The following is a 22,436-nucleotide window of genomic DNA, read 5'->3' on the forward strand; positions in this document are numbered from 1 at the left end:
AGGGATTTGTTTTTCTTGACTTTGTTTTTTAAAGGCTGACAAATTTTATTTGCTGCCCTTTTGTTACTTCCAAGATTCAGGTGGATTCACCCTGAGCTTGCACTTGCCAGATCTCAATACCTCGCCATTTTACAGTGCCTTTAGAGCTCCAAAGAGGGAGAACTTTAACACAGCTTTCAGTCCACCCAAACTAGAAGGCTGTAAATTGGGAGTGTTATGACTTTTTTTTTTTTGCCTGTAGCCACTTTCTCATGACGACTTGAACCACATCCAATATGTATTACCACATAAACATCACTGAAAAACCACCCCCACCCAGTGCAGCTGAAGAGATGAAATTAAGCTTCAAGATGATCTAAGAACCTGGCTTAGCTCAGGAACAAGGTTTTTGAGAACTGTTTTCCCTTTCCTCAGCTGGCCATTACATTGTACCCAAATTCCTGTTGTGCTACATTTTGGGGGCCTCTTGGCCATATCCTACCCAAACTCTCTTGCTTCTTGGCACAGCACAATTCTCCTGGGGACACCTCAATGAACAACTACCACCTGCGACAGTTTCAAGGAAAGTTGTCACAGTTTTGCTCATTTTTCCTTTTGAACTGCTGCCCTTTTCCAACGTATTTACAATGTAAGGAAGTTAGTTTATTCATGGTTTGGCTTTTAACTTCATTGTTGAGCTTGGCTTCGCTCCTGTTGGAAATCGGACCCTGATTCAGGAGGGCAGTTGCTGGTGTCTGCTGGAAACTCCTTGCCATGCGATTTTCAAATACACTGTTTGTTGGCCTAGCTCAGCACATACTAAATGCAGTCAGAAAAGTCTGCTTACTCATTGCAGGAAAAGGATCGGGCCAGTGGCAGGTGTGAGTATCCTCAAACAAGCATTTCAAATGCCTAAGCTCATTCCAGACTTCCCAGGAGCTCCCTCCAACAACTGTCCTCCCATTAGTTTCATACATCTGAAGTTACACGGACCATGGTTGGAATTGGGCTAACTTCCAGCTTAGGCAAAGCCTTGGATTTGTAACTTGTTTCAAGTTCGAAACTATCCAGAAAGTTAAAATGCATAATTCCAAAGAGAGAAGAGAAAAGCAAGAAATAATGCAACGTCTGTAAGACATGAACTGTTACTGAAGTACTCAAGATGCTTAACGAGAGGTTTTGCAAATGGCATACATTAAGCTAAACAAGTATGCCTTCAGTCAGCGAGCTTGAGTACTGCTATTTCACCCTACAAGGAATAAATAATAATTAAAATCCTTTGTATTGAGATAAATACATTCACTGTAGCTACAGACATCAAGAGTGGTAATTCCCAAATAGCCTCGCTGGGTTCTTTCTCCAGTTGAAAGATGGGAAGCTGCCTCCCAGGCATTGATTTATTCCGTAAGAATTAGGGAGAGGCATCTCTAAGGCGCTGCATTTACTCTACTGCTGCTGGGAGGTTTTGTCTGGGTGCTCTCGGGACAGTTTTCAGGCATGTTATTTAAGCATATTGCTCTTCCCCAAGTATTTACAGAGCCCCCACAATTTGGACAATCTTGACTTGCCTTAGAATTATTTGCCAAAAATTATTGGTTTAAGTGGAAAAAGATAGCAACTTGGTCTCCACGATAATTTGCTTAGATCAGTTTATCAGATTGCTATTAAAAATAAAGCAAGTGTGCAGCTAATTGTCAACAAGAAGTTAAATGACAAACAGCTTGAATATAGCCTGAAGAGTTACCGAATTGGAGATATGCAGAGAATAAAGAGGCTGACATATAGAAGACATTACATTTCATTTGATTCTCACTGTGAATGGAAACCTTAGATTCTCAGAGTTTGTACAAAGAAAAATCCTGGTGGAAAAAGATGACACTCTTGTCTATTGATAACATTTGATTTAAAGCACTCTGAAAAATTATTTGTTCTCAAACAAAAGCAGAAATCAAAACAATTCATTCCAGAAGTATTACAACACAGCTGACTGAAACATCTACTCTTTGTTTGGGTCTCAAGTGCAATTTTAGTCCATTTGAATCCATTTCATGAAGAAAGGCTGCAGTTTTGACAGAGCTATTGCTAAAATCATCTCATCAACAAAACATTTCTCTGCCTAACTTTAGCAATCAATAAACAGCTTGAAAAACTGGCTCCATAGTTTTAAAACTATTCAGTACTTAAGTGTAAATGATCAAGATTTGCCAACATTGAAGCACGGTGTGCTAAAATTACTAATGTATTACCTAACCAAAAACGTTCAGACTTCCAGATACTGTATTACAGAACAGTTAAAAAAATAACCTTGGGATTTATAGTATGCTCAGGCTGTTCTTCAAACAAAATAAAAGAAATAAACCCAGAGGTCAATTTCTTTTTTTAAACAAAAAATAATTCTTTGCAAATTTTCTTAAGTGAAGCGGGTGAAAAAGCCGATCTGCATGTTAAGATTGACTTTTTTATATAGTCAGTGTTATGGCCTGGAAGTACTAAAGAGACATTCAGAATATAAAGGCAACTGGAGACAATTAAGCCATTTAAAAAGCACCAAAATTAGCATTCCTTTTGTTGGATCGAAATAATTCAAGTGCTGTTCTGCCACAAAGGCTATCATCAATTTCTAATTTTAGCTTAATCCATGAAAAAAAGCATCTCCCGTTTCTCTCTGGCGTTTCCTCATTAAGAGCACTCTTAAATTATATACTGAAATCTCAAGAACACAAACTACGAATTAAAGTTCACACTCCCACAAAGACACACTCATGCATGCACTTTGATATACTAATCCCAATAAAGGTAATGCAACTACTTGTGCTGCGATACAGCTAAGCAGTGCCTGAACTGCTGCATGAGTACCCAAAAGCAACAATTTAGCTCTAAATCACACAGAAAGGTGATTTGTCCTGCCTTTGAACCCTCAGCCTTCTCGTTTCCTCTGCTACACCTGACTACTCTCAACAATATGAAGTTCCACAATAGTATCTCCTGATTTTCTTTATATGGAGTGAGCAGTCATATAAGACCTTATAAAAAACTTTGTAACTAACCCTTACATTTTAAGTCAAATTAATTTCTTGTATTCAAATTTTAGGACAAGGCTTTCAAGGTCAAACTAGTGTCCTACTACTTGAAGTACTGACCATTTTATCTCATTAACTGTGAATACTCTTAACTATCCAAGATTCACATCCTCGCCACCAGCAAACACAATCCACTGTAAAACTGCAAATTCCTTCACTCCCTTGGTTGCAGGCTATCAATCGCACCATATCTAGTCATTCACCTAGAAATTTGTAGGTTGAGATTTAGTTGTAATCATCATTACTAAAGAGGAAAGATATTTTTCTTCAGACTGAATTTTTATCTTCACACAGAAGTAGAAATTCTTCTCAACAACTTCAGGAGGCAGAATTAATGCTACGTGCCAAGTTCACAGAGTTTCAATTCACAATATGAAATAATCAAGATAAGAGCTATGGGCGTGAAAGTGAGTTCTTGGACATTGAGATTTCAGCCTGGTCTCATCACTAGTTTTTGAGAGAAGGCGGTGTTATGGCTGACTTGCTGGGGAAGCTGTAATGCTCACTGCCGTTGTCACCCTGAATTAAGGGTGTCGGAGCTGCTGCCAGCATGGGGTGACCTGTGCCCAGGCAAGGGTGCTGCTAAGGAACAACTGTTGCACGAGATTTACACGTTCACGGCTGATCATACAGATGTCTGTGCTCCTGCTTATCCACTACATTCAATGTATAGAAGGCACCCAACAGTCCTGACTGAACAGGATTGGACCAAAACAAGGAGCTTTGCTTAGTCAGGCCCCCAATTCCCCGCTCCTTTGACTCCATGCTCACTGTGTTTTTAAGAAACTGTGGAAAGCAGGAGCTGCATTTTTAGCTGAAACTAAAGCTCTGAAGCTGACAGGCAGGATCTCGCACCCAGACTTATGCTTCCTGACCTCACTGCTCATGTAGAACTGCACTGCAACATGTTGGAAGTGACTGCAGTTAACATTAGTACAATATACAAACAGTGATTTATCAACATTGTATGCTTTATTGAAAGTTGACAAGTGCAACAGTTAAATACATTGACGTGTTACAACTGTTTAGGAGAACATGCACAAAAACATATGCATACTACTATACAGATCATATGCAAAAAATCCATACTGGGAAATCCAATTTTTTTTTTTTTTTTTTTTAAATTCTTTGCTAGCAGGGTTTGATAATTTCTGGAGTGGTTTTTCCTGTCTTTAACCAAACTACAATGAACAAAGATTTACTTCAAGATAATCAGCAGCCAGGGAACTTCAGAAGTTACACAAACAGCATAAATCTGCCAAATTCTGAACAGTTGCGTAGGTGCATTCTTATTTATGTAGCATTAAAAAAAAAAAAAAAAGACTTTCCAAACTTCTTCAGATCAGCCAATGAAACAACTAAACTTCAATCTGTACAACCTAAATAGTTACAGTTTTCTATTTTACAAAGTAATTACACTAAATACACAAATATACAGTAGGCAAATAACCTTCATTGTAATTATCCTATGACCCAACTGTATGTCACCTACCTGCTTTCTATATATAATACAGATTTATGCACCTGTCCACTGCTTCAGAAAACGGTGCAAATATTTGCACTTAAGGTTTCAGGTGACAATTAAGTGTTAAACACTGAATTTACCTTTCTCCCTCTTCCTCAGATCCTATGCACCAGTCCTCGCTTTGGAACCCCAGTGTACTATGGGGGATTGAGCCATCACTTTTTACTCCAGTCTATTTCTTCATATTTCCAATCTCGAAAAGCACTTGTATCAGTTATATCACTGGATGAGTGGAAGATTTAAAAACAAACCAAAAAAATTCAGGCATGCAGCTTCGTTTCTCAGGCATTTGCAGAAGCTGCTCAAGTCCCCAGTGTACTTGTGCTAATTCTCTGGAAGAAGTTTATTTTATTCAATCAACCTAAGAACAAAGACTCCTTCAAGCCAAAGGGGGAAGGGAGGGAAGAGAGAGACAGATGAGTGCGTAATACAGGGGGGGAGAAGCCTCTCCTGATGTGTGCAGGGCATGGAGTCCTCAGTCTGGGTTGCAATGTGCATTGAAATGGATGAAGGGTGGCTGTGGCGGATTCCCGCTAGTCCTTCTTGCTCTGGGTAGTCCAGAGGCCAGCAATCACGATGGCAATGACATCTTGAACTACGCTGAAGGCCCTGACCCCTGTGATGCCGGCTGAGCAGGCTGCTGTGTTGTCCCTTGTGACTGGGAAGAGGAAGGCGGGGATCCAGTCTGCAGCTGTGCTTGGAACTGGGCAAGCTGCTCTGGGCTGGCGAGTGTTTTTAGCAGAGTGTTTTCTTGCTCCAGCTGGGAGTTCTTCTCTATCAGCTCTTTGATTTGCTCTTTGAGGACCTCCACTTCCTCCCTTACCGCATACATCAAGTGACTCTTTACCAGATCCTGAAATGCAGAAAAGAGCATGTGCGTTAGGAAAGCAGCCCAGTGCCAGGCGCGGGCTCCCACCCAGCTCAGCTGGAGATGCAGCAGATCGACCTTTGCAGAGGGCCGGTGGGAGCCCAGCTCTGCTGGGGTGCAGAGGAGCACCCCAGGGAGGGCCACCAGTCCCCTGCTTGTGCCTGCGGGGCCAGCAGCCCTTCGGCAGAGGGAGTCGGGCCGGGCAAAGCTCTCCCTCGCAGCGGGCAGGCCGTGCCGGGATTCGGCCACCCCCGCGGGGGGTCGGGGTCGGGGACGGGGGTGCCACAGCCCGCTGCCTCCGGCGCCGCCGCGCACGTGCAGCCCCGGGGCAGGCAGCGGGCCCCGCCCCCCGCGCCGGGCCCCGCCCCCGCGCCGGGCCCCGCCCCCCGCGCACCGGCTGCAGCCAGTTCTGGGCGCAGGTTGCCGCATTTCCCTCCCTCCCGCCGGCCGTGCGCGGCCGCGGGTGACGTCAGAGCGCGCCCCGGCCAATGAGCGTCCGAGTTATTTATAGCCGGGAGTTAAAGGCTCGGAGTTTGCCTAGCAACAGTCGGCAGAGGCTCCCGTGAGAACGGCTCCAGGCACCGCTCCAGTAACAAAGGGCGGCCGGGCCCCAGGCGCAGCGCGGCGGGACCGCGCCGGGGGCAGGGCGGGGGCCGGACCGGCGGCCGCGGAGTCCCCGAGGGGGAGCCGCCGGCTCCGGGCACCGCGACACCCACGCCGGCCGCCGGGAGAAGGGCACGGCGACGGAGGATGCCCCGGGTGCAGCCCGCGGGGGATGAGCCCGTGTGGCAGGGGTGGCCCGGCGCAGGTTGCGCTAGGAGGAGAGTAAAAAAAAAAAAAAAGAAACCACACTCACCCCAAAACACCCCCCTTTTGGGGGGGGAGGGGAACCCCTCAAACAAATGCCGCTTTCTGCCCCAGCAGCGCCCCTCCCCCGCCGCACGGAGCCGGGATCAATCGTTTGGGGAGGCAGGAGCCAAAAGCGATGCCGTCACTCCCTCCCCGGCATCGATAGCGAAACGTGCGCATTCCTCCCCGCAGGAAGCCTTTGATCAATAAAACGACAACCACCACCAAAAAAATGCCCCCAAAACCAAACCCGTGCGCCCTCCCCCCCCTCCCCGGCCCCGCTATGAAAACGCGTCCGCGCACGGGTTAACCATCGCCCGCCGCATCCCCATATTGTTTACTGCTTTAAACATGAACAAGGTTTTATGCTCCAATCGGTACGTACCATCGCTTGCTCGATTTTGTTGTCGATAGCTACCACGCTTGCACCAGAGGAGCTGCAAGAGAAAGAAAGAGAAAAAAAAAAGACATACAACATTAGCAGCGGCTGAATTATTTAAGAGACGCGGGCATCGGTAGCCAGTTGGCTGCGAAAGTCATCCTCCCGCTGCCCTGCCGCCGCCGCCTCACCGGGATGCTCCAATGCAGCAAAGCAACCTGTGAAGCCGCCCCGAGCCCCCCGCCCGCAACCGGATCAAATATCCCGACATCTCGCCCCCCCAGCAGACCACAAAGACGGAGCTTCATTGCCGGCTGCGGCAGAAGCGCTCCGCGCCGCGGCGGGCAGCCCCCTCCGGGGAGGTGAGGTGAGGCGAGGCGAAGCGAGGCGGGCGCCCGGTGCCGCCGCTGCGGCTCCCCCGGACAAAGGAGCCAGCCCGGCGTTCACCTGCCCCACTACCGCCGCGCCGGCAGAGCCCCTCGGACACAACACTTATTTACCTACTGTCGAGCCTCAGGGAGGAGTTGTCGGTGCCCAGCAAGGATGATAAGAAAGAAATTGAGAAGTGTCTTAGTTGATAAACTCCTAGATCCATTGCCACTGGTCTACAACATTGGGCATTCATGCAATCGCGGCCAGAAACGCTCCCCGGAGAAATCAGGTCTCCCTCTCTCCGGACGCGGGCGCGTGTGCGAGCGCCGGGCGGCAGGGCAGGGCAGGGCAGGGCAGCTCCGCCGGGCGGCGGCGGCGGCGGCGGGGCCGGGCGGCGGGACCCTGCGGGGCGCGGGGCTGCGCTCGGCCAGCTCCGAGGTCAGCGCTCCGCCGCGCCGCACAAAACCTGGCCATCCCGGCCCCCCCCATAATTTATGCGGCGGCGCCGACGCCCATTGGCTGCGCCGACGACCGGGCCCCGCCCCCCGGCTCCCTCCGCATCTCATTAGGAGCGCTCGCCCCCCCCCCCCCCCCCCCGCCGCGCAGCCCCCCCACCCCCCCCGGGCCGGCAGCGCCCTGCCCGCCCTGCAGCGCCCACGCGGGACGGCCCCGCACGCGCCGCAGCGCGGCTCACCGTACCGTTTTCCACCCGCAAGAACGGAAAGAGAATTTAAAACTAATAATACTACTAATACGAAATACTCGTGGCCGGAGCGGGGGAGCGGCGGGGCCCGGCCCAGCGCGGCCCGGCGGGAGCGCGGCCGCCCCGCCGAGGGCCGCCCGTCGCCGCGCAGACAGCGCCACCTCTTGGCAGGCGGCGGAGCGGCCCTCGGCGGGCGGCTCCCACGGCCGAGCCGGCCCCCCCCCCCCGCACCCCCACCCGCGGCGAGATCCGCACCTCCGCCCCGGGCCCGGCGGACGGAACCCGCACAGACAGCCCTGCCCGCTCCGCCGGGGCCAGGCGGTAAAAGCGGGAGACACGGACACCGATGCACGCGGCAGATAAAACCCTTTCGGGCGCCTACGGATCTGCTCCAGCAGCACCCATCCCTCTTTATCCCTGACGCAGGCCTTGTTAGCCCGTAAAACCGTTTATTAAAAAAATAATATTCAGCTATCAGATCATCCGCAAAATACACACACAGCGCAAACCTGCAGATTTCTAGCAAGCCAGCTCATACCCTGCTACAGTAACAGGGAAAACGCCTATTCACTCATTTCCAGATTGTACCCATACAGCACTTACGGTCTTAAAAGTTGCAGCACGTTCATTAATAATTTAGGAAAAAATTCTTCTCCCACCTAACTGTGGTATATTGCTGAACAAACGGTGAGCTCTCATGTGTCAGTCACAGCCAGTCCAAGATCCTTTCTACCAGTAAGTTTAGGAGACTCAAGGCTGAAAGAGACCACCACAAAATACCGCCACAAGAAACAGCTGACCTCCAAAGACACTATTTTCTAGACCTGCGCTTTCATCAGGCATTACACGACTTAAAGGCACAAAAATAAAGTCAACAACCGTCACAGGTGTTGCTCCCAGAGAAGCAGGAAAGCCAGGAGGCACAGAATAATCATCTTAAAGCTAAATTTAGCATTTGCGTATCTGCATCATCCTTCTTAGTTTACTTATGTTGTCCTAGTCTACTATTCCTTCATTCAATAACGCCAGCAGAGTAGTACAAACTAATCCTATTCACGAGAGAGGTCACATTTAAGAGTAAGAGTTCCTCACAGCCGCTTTCCCAGTACCACAGACGATGCACATCCCACAAGGGCACAGTTCTCATCTCGCCCTTCAGGTATCTGGGGAAGCTGTACAGCACAGTGCTTAACAGGCTGAAAATTAAATGAAGTTTTTTTAAAAAAACCCTTGCCTGTATTGACTTGCAAATTTAATAGCAAGTAAATTAGAAGCAACACATTAAAACAAACGCATCAGGCTCCAGCTTCCCTCCTCCTGACAAACACCAGTAGCCATACGTTGTACGTACACTTCACCTAACCGCTTTCTTTGCGGGGATTACTTGCTACACACGATGGTACTCATTGTATTCAGGGATCAAGTGAGCCATTTAATAAACAGCTCCAAAAGCACATCATCTGTACCGGAATCTGTATCAACTCCTGTCCTAGACTTCAGCTAAATTAATGTTTTATGAAGGGTTGGGCTTGAAAATCAGTAATGTCTCAAATGACTCCTTGCCATGGCAGTTACTCAGGATGTTAGACTTAACTAAATTGCAGCTGGACACAAACTCAGGGGCAATCTGTCCCCTGAAGCCCTTAATCAGAAAAGGGGCAGAGTAGGTGTAAAAACATGGAACTACCTCGCTAATTAGGTCCTTACAAAATAACTCGCTTGAAGATAGCAAACTCACATGCCTGAACAGACATAACCTTGAAATTCCTGCTTTGCTGTTGCAGGATAGACAGCAGACATTTGTATGTATTTTCATTTGTACATGTAAAAATAAAGTCATGGATGCATTCCAAGACAATTGTTGCTACTGCCATAATTATTAAATGCCATCATTCCACTTACGACAGAAAAATTCTCAGACTGAATTAACAATAACATTGCCCTCTTTATATTATCATCATGAAGAAGAGATACAGATATGATCCTAAACCCAATTCTCACTAAACTCAGCAACCATCTTCCATTAACTTCAGTGGGCTTTTAGCAAATTCCTTCATTTATTTTTAGATGCCTACAAGCTGAGTTGTGATTCAACAGAAAGCTGTCAGCTGCGTAAGTAGGACTGCATATTAATATGCATGTTCTGCTTTGCCCACCCTGTAAAAAAGCAAACCATAAGTGTCCCTTTATGGCTAAAAAAGCTCTGAGCTCTCAGATAATCTAGGAAATAAAAAAGATGACATGTACTACTTTCATCCCCAAAATGGCCGGGGGCAGAGGGGACAGCACCACTAATCTGATGTTCTCACCTCAACACCCCCTCATCTGCCCAACAAGAACAGAGACTTGAGCTCCATATTTAAAGGTTATGGTTTTGCTGTTGCTTTTTTAAAATGTATAATTTATAAAATAAAACAAACTACAGAAGTTCTAAGGAAAATTATCCTCCAAATTCCCTTTCCTCTTGCTTGCTCATTGCTTTGTTTTCCCTCCTGCCTCCACCGTGACATTCAACATGCACTTCATTCAGATTAGGTTCATTTGACTCACTCACTCTCCTTTACAGCACTAGAAGGGAGTCAAAATGACTAAGGTGTTACTCAAAACCTCCCAACTATCTCTTTTAACACCTCATTAACAGACACTACACGGTATTGGACTCCTGAAAAGGCTTACAGTTTTACATTCCTGGGAGCAGAGGTGAGAAGGGCTGCAGAACTCATTTCTGTAAAGCCACTCTGGGTGTGCACTGGGATGCACCAATTCACACCCCTGTTAGCCCTGGATAGGCGACGAGGGACATTTGTTGAAAGTCCCCTCACACCGAGGAGGACATCTGTGGAGCACCCCAGGTGTTCACAAACTGCATAACGTAATAGGAAAAGACTCGAGATGGATTACTGAGAAACCACACAATACAAGATAACGGCTAAACAAGTAGCTCATCAGCATCTTTGATCTTCAAATAAATTATCTGCTTAAATTGAAACATACAGGTAGTCAAGGACATTTTAGTAGCTTCACCTTTTGTAGTGTTTCAGTTCTTAAACACTGCTTCTCCCACTAAATAATTTCCTCTTGTCTCAATTTAATCAAGTACTTGGAAAAAAAGAGCTTTTCATCTTAAGCACATGATGAGGTAAACTGTAGCACAGAATCATTTTATCTCTATGCAAGTCTGGTTTGGCATAATTCTGAGTATGTTAAGAGATTCTTTCACTGAAAAAAAATAATCTGTCTTTCCAAGTACCTTGTCAACGTATGCTTCCTTTAGATGCCAACATTAAAAGCCCTACCTAGACAAGCATCTCCTGAACTTAAAATAAATTTCGTCTTTTGACTGTTGCAAAGAGACCACACCAGAAACCGTATTAGCAAACAGCAATTTCTGTCACAGCACACTTTCATCTTACACTACAGGCAGGCACAGATCCTGTGAGCTTCAGTTACAGTTTTCAACTACAAAATAAAAGTACTGAAGAGGTTAAAAAAATATGTTAATTACTGAATACTACAGTAATTAGATTCTACATGACATCTGACTTTACATTTCACTTGGCATCTAAAAATGGTCAATAAATGGCAAAGTACGATTCCTCTTTAGAATTCATAAATTCAAGACTATTTGTGTATTGACAGCAACCCCCGCAGTATCAAAATTTATGCAAAATTGCTCCAAGCTAATAACCTAAAGAGGTAAATCTGGCTGCAGTTGACAACAAGGACTAAAGGATTATGTATTTCAATAGGCCATGATTTTTTTCTTCATCTCAGTAAAGGTACAAGATAGGCTGGAGAAGCTGCCCAATTAATTTTTTTTCCCCACAGTGTATCATACTTTTTTTAACAGACTAAGGACCAAAGGAAAAAAAAAATTCAGATAGTCTAAATAAAGATCACAATCTCAGCTAACTTCCTTTTCCAGCCCCAAACTTGTAGCTAGGATCTTGATTTAACAAAACACCGAGAACTTACTGCTCAGCTTCAAAGGCTAACATGTATTTTATTTCTAGTTCGAATTCTGCAGATCTCAATTTATGTACCTCTGCTAAATTGAAGAGCCTCTTGCTACTAGATATTACTCTATCAGTTTTCCTAAATGTGTGCTTTTCCTCCCCCACAGTGAAGTTATTTGCATCTATAATTTGGTTTGGTAGGAATTGGTTTTTAGTTCCATGAAAAACAGATAGAGGGAAAACTATGCAAGATGACGGTGAAATGAAGTGCTATATTTGTAAATTATTTTTTTTTGCCAGATGTGCAAGCATAACTAAATAAATATTCGTGGAAAGAATACATACACCCTACTGGGGTTCTGGAAATAACCTGACAGTATCTCTAATCGCAACGCATACACAGAAGTATCATGCTGTGTGCTCTGCACAGGAGACAGAAGGCTGCATTTAAAAGCAAGAAGATAACCATGTAAGATCAAAAGACAAACAAGGAGCAGTTCTCACTGGCTCCTCTGTGGATACTCTTTCTTTTTTACAGTCAACTAATTGCTAAATCAACCCCAGTTGTTTTTAACAAGAGTTATAATGATTCTACCAATTTTAATCTTGACAAAACATAAGGTCTGTATTGAGTACCTGGATATAGACAAACACAGAAATAATCCACTCTTCACTGGTCAGAGAGCACTCTGCAAGGAAATATGAGCCATCTTAAAGCAATTTTGGTGCTTGGAGAGGGATGTGTGTGGCATCCTCCTTCCTGAGATCATCCATAGATGACCATCTAGCAATGAGGTTGGGACAAAGGACCCTGTTCTGTGCACATCCCTTGAGTTTCAAGGTCTCCTCACACAGTCAAGTGAGGTCTATCATAACTCAAAACCTGAAACTGCATCCAGATGCTATACCATCTAAATTTAAAGAGTTACACATTTGCAGTAACATCCAGTTTGGGAACCACAGGCTTTCCTAATTTCGTATCCAAATTTAAAATGAGCAAGTGTAAAATATGTAACTTCATTAAAAGTGAAAGTTCCCCTCAGTATCTCAAACTGCCCTTGACCAAGGACTGCAAGTGGGAAAAGATCCACCAAGTGTGTTCGCATCCTGAAAGTTTTAAGTGAGACATCTGAGCCAGCAATTGATTTTCTTTCCTCCAGAAAGCTGCACACAGCATCACTCTGCATGCTGTCACTGTCCCCAGGATGGAAGGGGAGAAAAACCGTTTAGTGCCATAAAGCAGCATATGTAGAGAAGTGATAAAATGTTACAAGTTTCACTACCGGAAGCATGGAGCTGAAATTCATGTTTCCTTTCTGTGACATTTGGTTTAAATAATTTTAGATTTAACTCATAAAAAGAACATTCAATTCTCTGGTCTTATGCATAGCTTTCATGTGTGATTCTTTTCTCAAAGCCAAGAACACCACCTCGGAGTAAAAACTACTTACCCTAGCATTTAATCCCACTTGTTCTAACTCTACAATAACAGATTTTTCAACCATGTATTCCAAAGTTAAATGAAGAGGGGAGGAAAGAGAGTCGCTGCAGCATTTCAAGTTACACCTAACGTAACAAAAGAAACACAGCAAATATAGGAAGTGGTTTGGCACAGTGACAGGATGAGCATTTGGAAAGCTGAAGTTCTCTACATTAAACAGCATCTCTGACCCAGAGGGCCCAGGAGGGAATCCAGGACAGTGGCTGACACCCACCCACCCCACCCTACCTCGATAACACACAGTGGGATTAGTCCTCATATTAAAAACCAATGAATTTAACCTGTAACTGAGAAGGGTCATCTTTTATTATTTTTTAAGCTCTTAATATCTTCTGTTTCCTCAAGGCTATGGAAAAGTCACACCAAGTCACATGAAGTGGGAGTACGACATCCTACTGACTGGTGCTAATTGTGGAAGGGGGGGATGGAGGACCTTAAGTCCCTCCATTTCCCCTGCCCCCTGTAAAACCTACACCACTTATGGTTTTTGCTGGGGGTTTTTTTGTGGGTTAACCACTTAATTCCTCCCTTTCTCTTTTCCCACCTCCTCCCCCTTTTCTAATTGTTCCTCTTGACACTATATTGAAAATCTTGGATCAGCTAGTAATTTAGTCACGCTTATTAAGAAATTATTTATATGGCATAACAGCTGGCCTACACTTCTCAGTGAGTATCATTTTCCCTTTGATGGCCACTTTGATTCAACACTTGAAATTAAGCCTGTATTTCCCACAGAAGTATATCACTCTAGAAGCCAACTCCAAGTTGCTAGGAACAAAGCCAAGACCCCTGCAACTAAGCAGCACTGTCCTATGGTCTTCAGGAAGTTTGGAAGGAAGTTCCCTACTCCAGCTTCTATGGAAATTACTAAAAACAGTCAATGATGATCAAAGGAGAAAAGTACGGAAACAAAATGTAAGGTTAAGACTGCAGTGTGGGAATGGAGGACCTGGGACATGGAATCCAATCTGCCATGAACAAGGATGAAGGTCCGCCACTGCTCAGCTTTTGACGTGGCAGATCACTCATTACCACCCTGTTGTGCAGAACCATTTTAATGCCATTCTGTTAAATAATAGTAAACCCCCTACATCACAGCTGACAAAAAAGACAGTAAGGTGAGAGTTCAATGCCACTTTTCTTCTTCGGCAAATACGCCAAGACAACAGATCTCTATCCAGTTGTCCATTTACACTCTTAAAATTTCAGTGTCTCTGCAATCACTGGCAAATGGCTTCAAATCTATTAGCAATATCAATTAACAAGTAGGTGAACAGCTTTCAGATTAACTCCCCTGGCTCTAATGTGTGTACATTACACAAAACTGTAGTACCATATTTCCTAATTTCTGAATGGTCAAAACACTCTACTTCAGTTTATCATCTTTTGGTGACTTCCTAAAAAATTTAGAGAAAATTCAAGACCTGTTGTTCCATCCATGCAGAAGTGCACTTTTAAAAGGTGAATTCACTCTAATGTATTTGAAGGTATTTTTATACCTGAACAGAAGCTTTCATTTGTATAAATCAAACTCCATTTATCTCCAACCCATTCAGGAAGTGTAAGGGGGATTTCCAGAAAAATGTAAGAATGTGACCTGATTTACCAGATTTACTGCACAGTGCAGTATCCAGAAGTCTTGCTCCCCTTTATCAACCACTAAATCAGGCATTTGCTGGACGATTTCCTGCCCAGCCTGTGCTTTCCAACCCGCCCCCCCCCCCCCCCCCCCCCCCCCCCCCCCCCGCTTCCTGTGGAAACAAGGATATGAGAGGAATCTGATGTATGCCTCTGCTTCAACGCAGTACAGCGTTGAGAACCAAGAATAGCTAGACCCTGGAGTGGGAAAGTACTCCCAGGCTTCTTAATCCAGACATAGCTTCAGCGATTTAAGAGACACAAATCCTGCTGACTCACAATCACAGAAATCCCAACAGAGTAAGTATCTCCACGTAAAAAACATTTAAGCTTTCCTCGCTGAAGGAAGAAATTGTAAAGCAATACTGGTTTGAAATAAGAATGCAAGATACCTGGGAAAGTACATAAGACTATGAAATGAGGTGTGCTTAAAAATGACTTAAAAATTATCTAAAGACAAATAAATTGATAATTTAATCTGACCTGACTGTGCCTTATGACTCTAGAGATATATTACTTTAGCACACTACTTCGTTCCTCTAATCCTGCCACACTGCAAAAACCAAAGAGAACAGTCAGAACACAGATGTGGCGGCTCAGTGTATTTTCATAGAATCATAGAACAGTTTGGGTTGGAAGGGACCCTAAAGATCATCTAGTTCCAACCCCCCTGCCATGGGCAGGGACACCTTCCACTAGACCAGGCTGCTCAAAGCCCAGACCAACCTGGCCTTGAACACTGCCAGGGAGGGGGCAGCCACAGCTTCTCTGGGCAACCTGTGCCAGTGTCTCACCACCCTCACAGGAAAGAATTTCTTCCTTATATCTAATCTAAATCTACCCTCTTTCAGTTTAAAACCATTACCCCTTGTCCTATCACTACACTCCCTGTTAAACAGTCCCTCCCCATCTTTCCTGGAGGCCCCCTTTAAGTACTGGAAGGCTGCTATAAGGTCTCCCCAGAGCCTTCTCTTCTCCAGTATATTATTTCAGACCTATTCAATATCTGGGTAATCATCTTTATGCAAGTTGGTTAAATTTATGAGTGGCATCCTGTTTATGAAGCAGTCCTGTCAACTCCTTAATATTGCTGATGCTTGTTTTCTGGTGGATGTCCACCTAAAATACGTTTCATTAGCTGTTCCAATAGTCTTTTGTACAAAACAAGGCCTGAGCTCATATATATGCACTGTGTAAGGCACCTAACACTTCTTGAAAACAATTACCTCACACTCCAGAAACCACTGTCATTAGGATGACACCTTAAACCTCTGCGGCTTAAAAAACCTCAAAACAAAACAAAGACCCTACAAAAACAAAACCCAGCTAACACCAGTATCAGAAGTCTGAGATGAGTAACCCACTTAGTAACGCATGGGAGTCCAAAACAGCTCCCAGGTACGTTTCCTCATTCTCACACGGGGTGTTAGCGCAGAAGCCCAGCGGCCACTCTTCTACAGCATCAACATGGTGAGCTGCCACGCTGCTGTCAAGTTATACAAAGGAGAGAAAGCCCCTGCTGCGACACAGGGTTTAAAGGCCCTCTTCCAGCTTCAGTGGTGGAGCCAGGGAACCACTGCTGCAGTGTCCCACCAAGCCCAGAGGACAAGTCATCTCTTCCAAAATCCACCGGAGGCATTGCCTGCTCCCACACAAGGTACAGAACAGGGGAATTCCTCACTGACTCTTCCCGGCCACGACTAATTGCTAGAGGCCCTGGCTAGGTAGACAATAACATCAATCAGCAGTTCAAGTACAAGCAATCATGACAGCTATAAACAAAAATATTTGTAAGTGAATGTTTTGAGTCACAGGGTAGCACTGCTGCAACTGATATAGGCTCCTGCCTTGAATTAGTTTGCCCAAACCTGTTTTTCAGCCCCATTTCTGAAGAACTCAGCATTTTAAAACATGCTGCTGACAAACTGAAACAGGTAGAAAAGAACGATTGAGGCAATTCAGAGACTGGTGTTGGGGGAATTTACTTATACTGATAGACTGAAAGATGTCAAGGGTACTTGAAAGGATCCTTGGAAGGACTGAGACCTGATTTAACTAGAGTGAACAATTACCTTTAAATAGAGAAAATATTAGATTTCCGGGGCTATCAGATTTTTATTTTTGCATATCAGAGTGCATCTATTTAATACTTAATGATGAATTAAAGGCTGCCTTAAAAACAGCAAGAAGGACTAGCTCATAACTATAGTGGGTTTTCTATCCCTTGATATCAGATAGAGACTAGATGCCCTTCACTAATGTATGCTTTAAACAAACTGAAGTTACTGAAGTTCAGATAGAAATGACCTAAATATAATTTAGGTCACGAGGCGCAAGACACAGAAGTTTTTGTCTCTGCCTTCAGTATTGTTCATGTATTTTAACCAACTACAGCCTACCTTACCCATCCCAAGAGTTAGCACATGTACCCAGCACTCCCTTCTTCCAGCTGATACCATAACCAGAGGCTGAAGCATCTTCTGACTACTTTATCCCCCAAGCTCCCATCTTCTGCATTTCCAACCAAGTTTCAAAAAGAAATATGGAGGATGCCGCAACACCCTTTGTCCAGTATGAGTATGGAGAGGTGCTGATAAACACTGGATCTCAAGCAGACCCAGCCACCTGCCTGCACTACAAGAGAAGTAGGAGCTCCTGCACACCTGTATAATCACCATTTCCAGACGCCTAGTGCTAGATGGCTCCCCAGTAGCACAAAGACATTAGGGATCACTTTTCAAAAGCACCTTGGTGGAGCTCCAGTGCCTGAGCTCTACATCTTGGACTTCATTCTGGCAGCCAAACTTAAAATGAAAAAGCATAAAGTATTTCATTTTCTTAAGAGTAAAAGCCATTCTCAGCATGCTGTGAACTGCCCTTGACCAAGGACTGCAAGTGGTAAAAGATCCATTGCCTGTGTCAGTATCCTGAAAGTTTTAAATGAGATGCCTTAGCATGGGAATTGCTCCTCTTTCCTCCAGAAAGCCACACACAACTTCGCTTTCTTTCAGAAGAGATTCTGTGTCTAACGCAGAGAAAGCCAAATGCTTCTTTGAATTTGGCCCACACATTCAGTACGGTCAGTTTTGGAAAAAAAATATAACCATATGCAACATTAACCAAGCACAGCTGCAAGAGAGATTAAAGTTTCTCCTTCATTTGCAATTTATGGTGACATGACAGTCAGCCAGCCTTAATTCACAGAAAAACAACTAGAGCAAAACCAGCATCTCTGCAAGAGAACCTAGAGAAAACAAAAGTAAATGAGAAATAAACAGGAAGTAGCTTGCTGAATAAGAATACAGGAGAAATCATCCAGATTTTCTGTATAAGTTAACAGATACAGATTTTGGTTTATGCTTAGAGGTACTACATCATGCTGCTATGTTTATCACTAAAAATCAGTTATAGCAAAACCTCTTAATAACGAAGAAAGGTTAAAGAAAAATCACACATCTACTTCACCACACTTTTTTTCGTTATACATTTTGTGGAATAGATTGGTTCATGGTAGGAAACAATCTTCTCAATGCTACCTTTCTTGTTCAGTAATATGTAATGACACAGGTAATTGTTGTATACTCGCACTGCTCAAGCATAACATACCTGTTGTCATTATACTTCAAGTACTATTATAAAAGATTTCTATTACACTGGTTCCTTAGGTAGTCAGATGAATTAATTTAGTATAATTTTCAACATTCATTTGAAAGTTCAAGAATGTTTTCAGAAACTGTTGATCACTGAAGAAATTAAAAGTGAGGTTTAAAAAAAGTTTTCCAATGTATAAATTATATTCTTTAAAGAGGCACCATTCACAGAGGAAAGCTATTCTCCACAGACATTACCACAAACATAACATGACAAGAATATGAAGGGAAACGTATTATTCAGTATTTCTCAAAATTTATATAAGAGCAAGGGTGTTGGATTTTAAGGGTGTGGCATAACAAAAACACCAGTTCAGAGACCAGAAGTTATGAAGAACACATTCTGCTCTCCCTCCCACAGAAGGTTATTGGCCTTCTGCACACAGAACAATAACTGCAATATGAAGAGTCAGGGCATTCTTCCCCCCACTGTCATATATTTAAGTCAGTAATTATTCCCATTCACTAAGTTACTTAGTATTCCTTTTAAACAGTAGAAACAAACTAGATCAAAACCATGCACTTCATATCTCACTGTTTATATGGAAAACGAGGTTAATAAATGTAACTTGCAGAAGACTAAGCTGTATTTCAATGCCTTTCCAAGTATTTAACAAGAGCAACTAAACTTTTCTTTGAACATGTAACAAGACAGAAGATAGTATATATATTATGCATGAAAAATATTTGAATGAATACAAACTTGTTCAATAATGTTTCAAATCATGTTAAAATTCTCGGTTTTGGTTTAGCATTACATCACTTAAGATCTAGAATAATTGGAGTAACATTTTTTTTAAAAGATGAAAGAAAAGTACTGTAATGACAAACATTTTATAATATGAACTATTTTAAATATTGCAGGGAAGATTTTTAAAGCATATAGATTTGCAGTGAATAAGCAAACCACTCTGTGACACACAGTACTTTCAACCAGTAATGATACTCCTAGCTTGAAATAGTTTTAACCAGTGCCAAGCACCTTGGTTTAGGAGAAGCATTTTTAAGTACTTGCTCAAACAAAATAGTTGAAGAAACCATTAAAAAAGAAGAGAGAGGAAGAGAAGTAAATCAAGCATCTAAAAATTAAAACTTCATAAATACCTCTTTAGATGCTGTTCCAGTTCCAAGAATAATACTTTCATGGTTACTTGGTCAGAGCCTTGTTTCTGGAGAAGTGTCACTTTCATTGATGTATCTATTTAGTACCTGCTGGTTAGTTTCCCCCAGATGGAGGGTCAGAAGAAATACCTCTCAGTCCTTGGCAGCCGTAAGATTAGCATTAGCATTCCATTATTAACCACGGGTCCTGAACTCTGCAGCACTTTCAAGAATCACAAAGCCTCGCCCGTTAAAGATTATCCACTTGCTTCTATTCAAAGTTTGCAGAGTTTAATAGTGGTTGGTCATGATCAACAAAAACAAGAAGGGCGAACAGTGACGACACTACAGATTCTGTGATCACATGGTGTTCTGTTACATAAAGCATCAAGAGAGATTAAAATCTTCACGATTAGGTTTTCAAATCTCAAACAAATGCATCTTCTTTCAGCAATGCCAAATTCACCAACTCTCAAGCTGATTCAGCCTGCTCCCACTATTTGTAAAGCACATGTTGATCACCACAGGTAGCTAATTCTGCTGAGAGAAAGGCAGCTGAGCTGTACTGTTTCACAAAACAAAGTTTCACTGCTTAATGGCAACCGTAATTAGACACAGAACCAACAGTACCCGGTTTGCTGAAAAATATTTTACACAGGCAAATCCTACCCAACTGCTATTATAACAAGAACCCGTGACAAGAGTTACAGACATGCATTTGGTTAGAGTCCTCTGCAGACCAGTTAAAAACCCATCATGTATCAAGCCAAAATTCAATCAAATATTGCATATTCTTCCTCATAGAAACACCAATCACTAAGGAATTTTTGTTGCACTGTAGTATATCTACACCATTTAACTATGAGCCTACTTGCACAGGTACCACTAACATTGCTTCAATGTAAACATATTCCTTCGTCTATCATGAAGAGTGCTTTTCAGTGCGAACAAAAGCTGACTGCCCACAGTACATTGTGGAGAAGCGAACAAGATCCACCTTCCTAGTCTACACAGAAGCTGGATAGCCACAGATAACTCCTCACCATGGAAATAGCTGGCTACTTACAGCATGTGTGCAGGAACCCCCACCACACAAGAGAGCATGGTCATTGATACTGCACTATTCCATCAGACCAAGACCACAAAAACGCAGAGACAAAAACAGAAATCAAACCTCGCAAATGTTACTTGGGCTTACTGATGACTGCTAAAGTAATGTCAGATGTGTTTCCTCAAGCAGATTTGCACTGTAAGATTATACAGGAAAAAAACCAGAAGGGCCAAACAAGTTGGCTCAAAGCATGGCTATCTACTATTTAGCTGCATTTCTGTTGTACCTTGCCAAGGCACTGAAGAGGTGACTGAGAAGCAGGTATTACATGATAAAAAGAAAAGTCTGGCTTGGGGGAGGGAGGAATAAAGCCAACCCTATTTATTAGAATCAACAAGTCTAACATCACACAAAGGGAGAGTTTCAGTTAGGAGGCAAAAAAGAAGCAAACAAAAACAACGCTTTTTTTCCTGGGGGTGAGTGGTACAGTGGGATTAGTTCCCCATTCCCGGAGCCAAAAGGGAATTCAGATACTTTAAACTGAGCAGAGATACTAACTGTGAAGCAGTGAAGAATATTTCTAAGTGGTCTTCTCAGAGCCTGGTATGCTTGGCTTGTAGTGACAGAGCATCATGTTCCTTTTAAAACACAGCAGGGAGATGGAAGCAGACAAGTCACACTTTACAATAAAGGTTTCTCTCATTACATCAAGTCCATCCCCCTCAGCACAGCATGGAAATGGGCAACAGTCATGGCTCATTTGAGCATTCTCCTCTCACTCTCACCAAAAAGCCATGGAGGTGGGACCACTCAGATGGCAAAGCAGTTGTACTCCAGGGTCTTGATCCTTGGAAGAGAGGCAGATGGGTATAACAGCCCTATGAGAGGATGCTTGCTCTGAAAGCAGAGCTACTCTTGAAAGCTTCAAGTGGAGACTAACATGGCACAACCACATATAAAAGAGGGGGGGATGACTAGTGTAAGAAAGCGGACTTTCAACAGGCTTTCAAAGAACAATAAGCTAGGAACAAAGGGATCAACAATTTTAGCAGTCAGCTATTAAGATGAGAAAGTCTGACTCAGTATTACTGAATAACTTCAATACTCAAGATGAAATACTTAATTGCAGCAGGGAGTCTTGCTTATTTTAAAGAGCAGAAGCATCAAGCTGACTAGAGAAATGCTCAAAATCAATTCCAGAAAGCTGGACCAAGACAGAAATTATACTTTGAGTGGCATCCTTACATATCTTTTCATAGTCAAGAGACTTAATACAATAATAATCCCTAATGAATCCTACTGGTTACATTATCTTATATATCACATATCCTACAACCTCCCTTCTATAAACTGCACAGCTGACCTGTGGCAGTCAGGCACAGCTGAGTCTGTATCTCACAGAACTGCACCAACATAGCTGATGGCTTTGGATTTTAAGCTGCCTTTCCCTTAATGCTCTTTAACAACCTCCTTGCCATCTCTGTTGCCTGTATTCTCCTCTGTAAAGTGCACATTTGACATCAGCTAGGAAGACAATCTTTCTCCAGAACTGTTGTGTATACAGTACGTGCACCAGTCACAGGTGTCTTCCAGGATGCCTAAAACAATGAATAGACACTTAAGTATGTTCGAGTAGGAAAGGTATGAAAGCAGTGACATTAACCTTTCTCATGGACAGTCTTTACTTCCTCCTTTCCTATTCCCAGATGCCCTCTGAACAGAAGCTCCATCATGCTAGGGGCCATGCCAAGACAGTTAAAACCAAGGTCCAATCAAGTTGTGCA

At 43.6% G+C, this 22,436-nt stretch overlaps 1 protein-coding gene across 7 annotated transcripts in view; it reads right to left on the bottom strand.

Moving 5' to 3' along the window:
- Positions 1-4,012: 4,012 nt before the first annotated feature.
- The window catches only part of TSC22D1 (TSC22 domain family member 1), a 96,872-nt gene continuing 78,448 nt past the window's right edge, over positions 4,013-22,436 (bottom strand). For 2 of the 7 annotated variants that reach the window (XM_074859619.1, XM_074859618.1), the window contains 2 exons: positions 6,687-6,738; positions 4,013-5,437 (listed from right to left, as the gene is read on the bottom strand). In XM_074859619.1, coding sequence (XP_074715720.1) covers positions 5,180-5,437; positions 6,687-6,738 — 310 coding nt within the window. In that variant the 3' untranslated portion in view covers positions 4,013-5,179. Of the gene's footprint in view, positions 5,438-6,686; positions 6,739-6,871; positions 6,967-7,180; positions 7,511-19,604; positions 19,661-22,436 lie in introns of those variants that run through there. The other 5 variants (XM_074859621.1, XM_074859620.1, XM_074859624.1 and 2 more) reach the window with 5 other exon arrangements.

This window comes from Strix uralensis, chromosome 2 (assembly GCF_047716275.1).
Source record: "Strix uralensis isolate ZFMK-TIS-50842 chromosome 2, bStrUra1, whole genome shotgun sequence".
Classification (NCBI taxonomy): Eukaryota; Metazoa; Chordata; class Aves; order Strigiformes; family Strigidae; genus Strix; species Strix uralensis.